The following is an 11,066-nucleotide window of genomic DNA, read 5'->3' on the forward strand; positions in this document are numbered from 1 at the left end:
AATGGGCTGTAGATCCTAAAATAACGCTACAATCGACAAAATAGTGAAAATCTGTGATCACTTATATTTTCATTGAAAAACCGATTTTTATATGAGAAATCTAAAATCCGCTGTAGATCCTTAAATAACGCTCTAATCGAGAAAATAATGAAAATCTGTGATCACTTATATTTTCGTTATCTCGGCTGTAGATCCTTAAATAACGCTCCAATCGAGAAAATAGTGAAAATCTGTGATCACTTATATTTTCCATGAAAAATCGATTTTTATATGAGAAAACTAAAATCGGCTGTAGATCCTTAAATAACGCTCCAATCGAGAAAATAGTGAAAATCTGTGATCACTTATATCTTCCATGAAAAATCGAGTTTTTTATGAGAAAACTAAAATCGGCTGTAATTCCTTAAATAACGCTCCAATCGAGAAAATAGTGAAAATCTGTGATCACTTATATTTTCCATGAAAAATCGATTTTTATATAAGAAAACTAAAATCGGTTGTAGATCCTTAAATAACGCTCCAATCGAGAAAATAGTGAAAATCTGTGATCAGTTATATTTTCCATGAAAAATCGATTTTTATATGAGAAAACTAAAATCGGCTGTAGATCCTAAAATAACGCTCCAATCGAGAAAATAGCGAAAATCTGTGATCATTTACATTTTCCATGAAAAATCGATTTTTATATGAAAAAACTAAAATCGGCTGTAGATCCTAAAATAACGCTCCAATCGAGAAAATAGTGAAAATCTGTGATCAGTTATATTTTCCATGAAAAATCGATTTTTATATGAAAAAACTAAAATGGGCTGTAGATCCTAAAATAACGCTACAATCGACAAAATAGTGAAAATCTGTGATCACTTATATTTTCATTGAAAAACCGATTTTTATATGAGAAATCTAAAATCGGCTGTAGATCCTTAACTAACGCTCCAATCGAGAAAATAGTGAAAATCTGTGATCACTTATATTTTCCATAAAAAATCGATTTTTATATGAGAAAACTAAAATTGGTAGATCCTAAAATAACGCTCCAATCGAGAAAATAGCAAAAATCTGTGATCACTTATATTTTCATTGAAAAACCGATTTTTATATGAGAAATCTAAAATCGGCTGTAGATCTTTAAATAACGCTCCTATCGAGAAAATAGTGAAAATCTGTGATCATTTACATTTTCCATAAAAAATCGATTTTTATATGAAAAAACTAAAATCGGCTGTAGATCCTAAAATAACGCTCCAATCGACAAAATAGTGAAAATCTGTGATCACTTATATTTTCATTGAAAACCGATTTTTATATGAGAAAACTAAAATCGGCTGTATATCCTTAAATAACGCTCCAATCGAGAAAATAGTGAAAATCTGTGATCACTTTTATTTTCCATGAAAAATCGATTTTTATATAAGAAAACTAAAATCGGCTGTAGATCCTTAAATAACGCTCCAATCGAGAAAATAGAGAAAATCTGTGATCACTTATATGTTCCATAAAAAATCGATTTTTATATGAAAAAACTAAAATCGGCTGTAGATCCTAAAATAACGCTCCAATCGACAAAATAGTGAAAATCTGTGATCACTTATATTTTCATTGAAAACCGATTTTTATATGAGAAAACTAAAATCGGCTGTAGATAGTAAAATAAAGCTCCAATCGAGAAAATAGCGAAAATCTGTGATCATTTACATTTTCCAAGAAAAATCGATTTTTATATGAAAAAACTAAAATCGGCTGTAGATCCTAAAATAACGCTCCAATTGACAAAATAGTGAAAATCTGTGATCACTTATATTTTCATTGAAAACCCGATTTTTATATGAGAAAACTAAAATCGGCTGTAGATCCTTAAATAACGCTCCAATCGAGAAAATAGTGAAAATCTGTGATCATTTACATTTTCCAAGAAAAATCGATTTTTATATGAAAAAACTAAAATGGGCTGTAGATCCTAAAATAACGCTACAATCGACAAAATAGTGAAAATCTGTGATCACTTATATTTTCCATGAAAAATCGATTTTTTTCTGAGAAATCTTATATCGGCTGTTGATCCTTAAATAACGCTACAATCGACAAAATAGTGAAAATCTTTGATCACTTATATTTTCCATGAAAAATCGATTTTTATATGAGAAAACTAAAATCGGCTGTAGATCCTAAAATAACGCTACAATCAACAAAATAGTGAAAATCTGTGATCACTTATACTTTCCATGAAAAATCGATTATTGTATGAGAAATCTAAAATCGGCTGTATATCCTTAAATAACGCTCCAATCGAGAAAATAGTGAAAATCTGTGATCACTTATACTTTCCATAAAAAATCGATTTTTATATACGAAATCTAAAATCGGCTGTATATCCTTAAATAACGCTCCAATTGAGAAAATAGTGAAAATCTGTGATCACTTATATTTTCCATGAAAAATCGATTTTTATATGAGAAAACTAAAATCGGCTGTAGATCCTAAAATAAGGCTCCAATCGAGAAAATAGTGAAAATCTGTGATCACTTATATTTTCATTGAAAAACCGATTTTTATATGAGAAAACTAAAATCGGCTGTAGATCCTAAAATAACGCTCCAATCGAGAAAATAGTGAAAATCTGTGATCAGTTTATTTTCCATGAAAAATCGATTTTTATATGCGAAAGCTAAAATCGGCTGTATATCCTTAAATAACGCTCCAATCGAGAAAATAGTGAAAATCTGTGATCACTTATATTTTCATTTTATATGAGAAATCTTAAATCGGCTGTAGATCCTTAAATAACGCTCCAATCGAGAAAATAGTGAAAATCTGTGATCAGTTATATTTTCCATGAAAAATCGATTTTTATATGAGAAATCTAAAATCGGCTGTAGATCCTTAAATAACGCTCCAATTGAGAAAATAGTGAAAATCTGTGATCAGTTATATTTTCCATGAAAAATCGATTTTTATATGCGAAATCTAAAATCGGCTGTATATCCTTAAATAATGCTCCAATCGAGAAAATAGTGAAAATCTGTGATCACTTATATTTTCCATGAAAAATCGATTTTTATATGAGAAATCTAAAATCGGCTGTAGATCCTTAAATAACGCTCCAATTAAGAAAATAGTGAAAATCTGTGATCAGTTATATTTTCCATGAAAAATCGATTTTTATATAAGAAAACTAAAATCGGCTGTAGAGTGTAGTGAAAATATGTGATCAGTTATATTTTCCATGAAAAATCGATTTTTATATGCGAAATCTAAAATCGGCTGTATATCCTTAAATAACGCTCCAATTGAGAAAATAGTGAAAATCTGTGATCACTTATATTTTCCATGAAAAATCGATTGTTATATGAGAAAACTAAAATCGGCTGTAGATCCTTAAATAAGGCTCCAAGCGAGAAAATATTGAAAATCTGTGATCACTTATATTTTCATTGAAAACCCGATTTTTATATGAGAAAACTAAAATCGGCTGTAGATCCTAAGATAACGCTCCAATCGAGAAAATAGTGAAAATCTGTGATCACTTATATTTTCCATGAAAAATCGATTTTTAAATGAGAAAACTAAAATCGGCTGTAGATCCTAAAATAACGCTCCAATCGAGAAAATAGCGAAAATCTGTGATCACTTATATTTTCCATGAAAAATCGATTTTTATATGAGAAATCTTAAATCGGCTGTAGATCCTAAAATAACGCTCGAATAGAGCTAATAGTGAAAATCTGTGATCACTTATATTTTCCATAAAAAATCGAGTTTTATATGAGAAATTTAAAATCGGCTGTAGATCCTTAAATAACGCTCCAATCGGGAAAATAGTGAAAATCTGTGATCACTTTTATCTTCCATGAAAAGTCGATTTTTATATGAGAAAACTAAAATCGGCTGTAGATCCTTAAATAACGTTCCAGTTGAGAAAATTGTGAGAATCTGTGATCACTTATATTTTCCATGGAAAATCGATTTTTATATGAGATATATTAAATTGGCTGTAAATCATTAAATAATGCTCCATTTGAGAAAATAGTGAAAATCTGTGACCACTTATATTTTTCATGAAAAATCGATTTTTATATGAAAAATCTTGACGACTTGCTTAGCTTAGTAAAGAAGCCTCTTAAAGTGCTGCCAATGTAGTGATTTTTTTATTTTTACATTCCTTTTACAAAGTTCTAGTTCTGTTCTAGTTATGTTGTAGTCTATTTCTGTGAAATTGTAAATATATATTCCATAACTCTTTTATTTCCTTTTAGTTGCCGACATCACTTCTGGCATTTACCGAGTCGGAGCCATCATACTGTACGATACATTCTGGTCTCTAGGCGTCATCTTTCTACCCTCTCTATCTAACTTTTTCAATAGTTGGACCCATATCTATCTTGGTATTACATTCCCTACATTATTTTTAACTTTACTACTACAATGGACTCCAGAATCTCCACGTTGGCTATTGAAAAATGGAGATGATAAAGTGGTTAATCGTGTGGAGGATATAGTTCGTGAGGGTGCTGCCATAAATCATCGTCTCGATAAAATACCAGATGATTTTCATCAACAATTACAAAATTTAAGAGTAAAAATGAAAGGTGCTCCAGCGCCCGCTAAATGGTTGGAATTGTGGCAAGGTCCCAGAGCAAAAGTACACATGATAGCGGCACATTTGGCATTGGCAGCGTTTATAATTAATTTCATGGGCATGTTGTTGAATATGAGATCGTTTGGCAGAGATTATTTAGTACCAAACACTGTGGCAATGGGTAATTTATCAAACTTTATAGTCCAAGTTTTAAATTAAAAACGAAATTTTATTTAAAGGCTTTTCCGAAATATTTGGCTGTCTTTTGGCTCTACATTTCACTTTAAAGCACAATAAATGGAAATGGCAATGGGCAGGAGGTTTCAATATTTTAGCGGGAATATTAGGATGTCTAGGCTGGTTATTTAGTTCGGCAGAAAGTAAGTGAATTTGAAAGCTATAAGAAATACGATATAACTTTTTATTCAAAATAAATTTCTTAGTGGATCCAGAATTGAAAGTGACCTTGTGGATGATAATTGCCACCATACCCAAAGCAGCAGTCTCCTGTGCGCAATCAATGATATTAGCCTGCATGAACGAAGTCATGCCGGCAAATAAGAAAGTCCCCTTTGTCTTTTCAGTAGTAACATGGGCACGCATCTGGCTGCTGTCAGCTCCGTTTGTTAATGTTCTTAAGAAAATCGATGTAGCCCTCTCTCTTAGTACTTATTGCGCTCTTAGTATATTTGGTGGCTTTTTCACCTGTCTCATTTTGACACCCAGAACCCCAAAGCCAGCAGTAGGAGAGGAAGGCAGCAGAACGAGAAATAATAACAAAAATGCATCACCGTTGGCAAAGACTGTCTGGACAACGGAAACAAATATAAATAATACTCGTCTTTAATAAAGGAGACAATAATTGCCGCAGGAAGGAAATAAGGAAGGCAGAATATTTGTAGTTAATTTAGTTTAATTGAGAAGAAAATTTTATTACAAACAAAAAGTGTGATAATAAAAACAATTATAAAGAGTTTAACTAGAAGCAAATGACAGAATAAAATTAAACACAACGTATTGTAGTCGTACTTAAACTAATTGTAAGAAATAATGTAAAGTTTTTATTTTTATATTAAAGAAATCAACTAATAAATGTGATGATTTTACGATATTAAGATGTTAGACAATGTTGTATTAATGACTATGAGATACTAGAACTGAACTAGAACTGAATTAGAACTGAACTAGAACTGAACTAGAACTGAACTAGAACTGAACTAGAACTGAACTAGAACTGAATTAGAACTGAATTAGAACTGAACTAGAACTGAACTAGAACTGAACTAGAACTGAACTAGAACTGAACTAGAACTGAACTAGAACTGAACTAGAACTGAACTAGAACTGAACTAGAACTGAACTAGAACTGAACTAGAACTGAACTAGAACTGAACTAGAACTGAACTAGAACTGAACTAGAACTGAACTAGAACTGAACTAGAACTGAACTAGAACTGAACTAGAACTGAACTAGAACTGAACTAGAACTGAACTAGAAGAACTAAACTAGAAAAACTAGAACTGAACTAGAACTGAACTAGAACTGAACTAGAACTGAACTAGAACTGAACTAGAACTAGAACTGAACTAGAACTGAACTAGAACTGAACTAGAACTAGAACTGAACTAGAACTGAACTAGAACTGAACTAGAACTGAACTAGAACTGAACTAGAACTGAACTAGAACTGAACTAGAACTGAACTAGAACTGAACTAGAACTGAACTAGAACTGAACTAGAACTGAACTAGAACTGAACTAGAACTGAACTAGAACTGAACTAGAACTGAACTAGAACTGAACTAGAACTGAACTAGAACTGAACTAGAACTGAACTAGAACTGAACTAGAACTGAACTAGAACTGAACTAGAACTGAACTAGAACTGAACTAGAACTGAACTAGAACTGAACTAGAACTGAACTAGAACTGAACTAGAACTGAACTAGAACTGAACTAGAACTGAACTGAACTAGAACTGAACTAGAACTGAACTAGAACTGAACTAGAACAACTAGAACTGAACTAGAACTGAACTAGAACTGAACTAGAACTGAACTAGAACTGAACTAGAACTGAACTAGAACTGAACTAGAACTGAACTAGAACTGAACTAGAACTGAACTAGAACTGAACTAGAACTGAACTAGAACTGAACTAGAACTGAACTAGAACTGAACTAGAACTGAACTAGAACTGAACTAGAACTGAACTAGAACTGAACTAGAACTGAACTAGAACTGAACTAGAACTGAACTAGAACTGAACTAGAACTGAACTAGAACTGAACTAGAACTGAACTAGAACTGAACTAGAACTGAACTAGAACTGAACTAGAACTGAACTAGAACTGAACTAGAACTGAACTAGAACTGAACTAGAACTGAACTAGAACTGAACTAGAACTGAACTAGAACTGAACTAGAACTGAACTAGAACTGAACTAGAACTGAACTAGAACTGAACTAGAACTGAACTAGAACTGAACTAGAACTGAACTAGAACTGAACTAGAACTGAACTAGAACTGAACTAGAACTGAACTAGAACTGAACTAGAACTGAACTAGAACTGAACTAGAACTGAACTAGAACTGAACTAGAACTGAACTAGAACTGAACTAGAACTGAACTAGAACTGAACTAGAACTGAACTAGAACTGAACTAGAACTGAACTAGAACTGAACTAGAACTGAACTAGAACTGAACTAGAACTGAACTAGAACTGAACTAAAACTGAACTAGAACTAAACTAGAACTGAACTAGAACTGAACTAGAACTGAACTAGAACTGAACTAGAACTGAACTAGAACTGAACTAGAACTGAACTAGAACTGAACTAGAACTGAACTAGAACTGAACTAGAACTGAACTAGAACTGAACTAGAACTGAACTAGAACTGAACTAGAACTGAACTAGAACTGAACTAGAACTGAACTAGAACTGAACTAGAACTGAACTAGAACTGAACTAGAACTGAATTAGAACTGAACTAGAACTGAACTAGAACTGAACTTGAACTGAACTAGAACTGAACTAAACAAGAACTAACCTAGAATTAAAACTAACCTAAGGACCTTCATATTCATTGCAATTCATTGTACATAGATTATTTATTAGAGTGCAACTTAAGTCGATCTCTTGCTATAAAGTTTTCCATTCAATAGCCACAATTGTAACTTGTTTTAAGAGGAGTATCTGTAATTTCCAGATAAAGCTTAAATTACAGGTTCAACACATTTTTCCAATAAACTAAATGAACAGTTGGTTTACAACCATTGAAAAGTGAAAACGTTTTTGTGTTTAAGAAATACGAAGAAAAGTGAGTGAAAAATTAATTTTAAATAAAACTTTTATAATTTATATTATTTTAAATAAAATTTTATAGATCTACAAGCAACACTATGGATTTTTACAATAATGCTGTAATATTTGTAACGGGTATGTTGTATTATTATTGGAAAATTCTATTACATTTAATTGTTCTACAAATAAATAGTTAAATCTATAAATTATTTAAATTATAAAACATAAAGACGAAATTGGGTCAATATTTTTTTTAGTACAAACAACCAAATATTTCATAATTAATTTTTTTGATTTTGCAATTTCATTTTAATACGATCTTATCTAATAAATTTTTTTTCATAATTTTGACACAATTACATTAAAAGACTTTCATTCATGTTTTCTGTTTTCTTTTACTGGTTTTCTTTGTGCTTTAGGAGCCACTGGTTTTGTGGGCAAAACTTTGCTGGAAAAACTACTTTGGAGTTTTCCTCAGCTCAGTTGTGTTTACATGTTGATACGCGAGAAATATGATAAAAGTGTTGATCAACGTTTTCAAGAGTTTGTTCAGCACAAAATATTTGAACGTTTACGCTCCACCTATCCAGAGCGTTTAAAAAAGCTAAAATTTTTGGCGGGAAATATTGAGAAGGAAAATTTTGGTAAGTTGGTTAAATTAGTTTTTACTCTTGATAATTTTCTTGTCTCTTCGGGAAAACAGGTCTTAGTAACGTGGATAAGAAAATGTTGTGTGCTGAAGTAAACATTATTTTCCACAGTGCTGCCACTGTTCGCTTTAATGAAAGACTTAAAGTAGCTGCACGTGTTAATGCCGTTGCCACTTGGAATTTATTGGAAATGTGTAAAGATATGCCGCTACTTAAGGTAAGTGAGTGATCCACAACGCAACTTTAAGAGGACCAAACTAGAAATGAACTAGAACTGAAGTAGAATCAAACTGGAAGTGAACCAGAACTAAACTACAATCGAACTTGAACTGAACTTGAACTGAACTTGAACTGAACTTGAACTGAACTTGAACTGAACTTGAACTGAACTTGAACTGAACTTGAACTGAACATGAACTGGAACTGAACTGGAACTGAACTAGAACTGAACTAGAACTGAACTAGATCTGAACTAGAACTGAACTAGAACTGAACTAGAACTGAACTAGAACTGAACTAAAACTGAACTAGAACTGAACTAGAACTAGAACTGAACTAGAACTGAACTAGAACTGAACTAGAACTGAACTAGAACTGAACTAGAACTGAACTAGAACTGAACTAGAACTGAACTAGAACTGAACTAGAACTGAACTAGAACTGAACTAGAACTGAACTAGAACTGAACTAAAACTGAACTGAACTAGAACTGAACTAGGACTGAACTAGAACTGAACTAGAACTGAACTAGAACTATAGTATTTAATGATTCAATAATTAATTTTTTTAAATAATACTTTTCAGAGTTTCGTCTATGTTTCGACTGCCTATTGCAATCCGGGACGCAAATATGTTGATGAGGAAATATATCCCACTCTGCCTCCAGTAAATTGGAAACATTTTGTTGATTGTGCCTTAAAAATACCCGATGAATACTTTAACAGTTTAGCCAACTATATAAAGGTTTGTTACAAGATCAACAATACCCAATACAAATAACTCCTTTGTACTTGTTATTTCCAGGGACCCCATCCTAATACCTATACCTTTACTAAATCCATAGCCGAGCAAATAGTCAATGATTATAAACACTTGATACCCATAGTTATAGTAAGACCTTCGATAGTAACAGCGGCTCATCGTGAACCCTACCCAGGATGGATAGATAATATACAGGGTATTACGGGTATAATGATGGAAATAGGTAAAGGATCTATAAGTAGCATTTTAGGAGATAAAGATGTTATATGCGATATAATACCGGTAGATTATGTGGTGAATACTATGATATTGACGGCTCAGAGGGCAGTTAAGAAGAGGTATAATCGAGAAACAAAAATATGTAAAACATTTATAACTTATGTCAATTTTTTAGAGTCTATATTTCCAATTCCACCTCTGGCGACACTAATCCTATTACTTGGGAAGAATTGGGTAACTTGACCCTTAAATGGTCACGTATTTATCCCACCAAAAAATTACTCATGTTTCCTTATTTTAAATATCGCAAAAGTTATTTCTTTCACGACATGGCAGTCTATATATTACACTATATACCGGCTATCTTAATGGATCTTTTATCACTGATACAAGGTGGTAAACGTCGAATGGTATTGCCCATAGCCAAGAAATTTAGACAAGCCTGTTTAGCGGGTGAGTTTTTTTGTGAGATATGAGTTTTTAAAGAAATAACATCCAATGGAGAATTTTATTTTTTAGGCAAATGTTTTTCTCTCAATGAGTGGATATTTTTGAATAGCAGCCGTTATTATTTCGCTGATTTGAATAATAATGCTGTTGATACTAGTCTAGATTGTAACTTACAATCCCTGAACTATGACAATTATATACGACAATTTGTTATTGGCATACAGAAGTATTTGCATCGTGAACCGATATGTGACAATTCTAATAAGTTTAAGATAACCAGGTGAGTGTGATCAATTTTTATCATAAACCAGCCTCAGATACAGCTTGAGTGTTTAATAGACTAGACTATAGACTGAACAGCAGGCGAGATTATACAGTGGACTATAGACTATACTATAGATTAGACTTGATTATAGGCCATAAAATTTACTTTAGACTAGACTTTAGACAAGATTATATAACTGACTGGATTACTCTATCGACTATACTGTAGACTAGACTATATATTAGACTACAGCGTAAACTATAGACAAGACTTTGTACTAGACTTTAGACCAGACTTTAATCTAGACTATAGACTGGACCATAGACTTGTCTATTTGCTTTAGTACTAGACTTTAGGCTGGACCATAGACTTGTCTATACACCAGACTATAGACTAGTCTATAAACTAGACAATAGATTATAGACTAAAATATAGATTAGACTATAACGTAAACCATAGAGAGACTTAGGACTAGACTTTAAACTAGACTATATACTAGACTATAGACTGGACTATAGACTAGACTATAGACTAGATTATAGACTAGACTATAGATTAGACTATAGACTAGACTATAGACTAGACTATAGACTAGACTATAGACTAGACTATAGACTA

General features: G+C 32.1%; 2 protein-coding genes across 2 annotated transcripts in view; both read left to right on the forward strand.

The window, feature by feature from the left end:
* LOC111676531 (solute carrier family 22 member 3) overlaps window positions 1-5,698 on the forward strand; it is an 8,387-nt gene extending 2,689 nt beyond the window's left edge. Inside the window, exons 2-4 of the mRNA XM_046947997.1 lie at window positions 4,254-4,757; window positions 4,816-4,956; window positions 5,020-5,698. Of these exons, the coding sequence (XP_046803953.1) occupies window positions 4,254-4,757; window positions 4,816-4,956; window positions 5,020-5,423 (1,049 nt within the window). The 3' untranslated portion in view covers window positions 5,424-5,698. The remainder of the gene's footprint in view (window positions 1-4,253; window positions 4,758-4,815; window positions 4,957-5,019) is intronic.
* A 2,145-nt stretch (window positions 5,699-7,843) lies between these two features.
* Window positions 7,844-11,066, forward strand: part of LOC111676556 (putative fatty acyl-CoA reductase CG5065) — a 9,796-nt gene continuing 6,573 nt past the window's right edge. The window contains exons 1-8 of the mRNA XM_023437517.2: window positions 7,844-7,899; window positions 7,966-8,018; window positions 8,303-8,527; window positions 8,587-8,750; window positions 9,338-9,496; window positions 9,557-9,852; window positions 9,909-10,186; window positions 10,253-10,463. Coding sequence (XP_023293285.2) covers window positions 7,982-8,018; window positions 8,303-8,527; window positions 8,587-8,750; window positions 9,338-9,496; window positions 9,557-9,852; window positions 9,909-10,186; window positions 10,253-10,463 — 1,370 coding nt within the window. The 5' untranslated portion in view covers window positions 7,844-7,899; window positions 7,966-7,981. The remainder of the gene's footprint in view (window positions 7,900-7,965; window positions 8,019-8,302; window positions 8,528-8,586; window positions 8,751-9,337; window positions 9,497-9,556; window positions 9,853-9,908; window positions 10,187-10,252; window positions 10,464-11,066) is intronic.

Source organism: Lucilia cuprina, chromosome 4, assembly GCF_022045245.1.
Source record: "Lucilia cuprina isolate Lc7/37 chromosome 4, ASM2204524v1, whole genome shotgun sequence".
Lineage (NCBI taxonomy): Eukaryota > Metazoa > Arthropoda > Insecta > Diptera > Calliphoridae > Lucilia > Lucilia cuprina.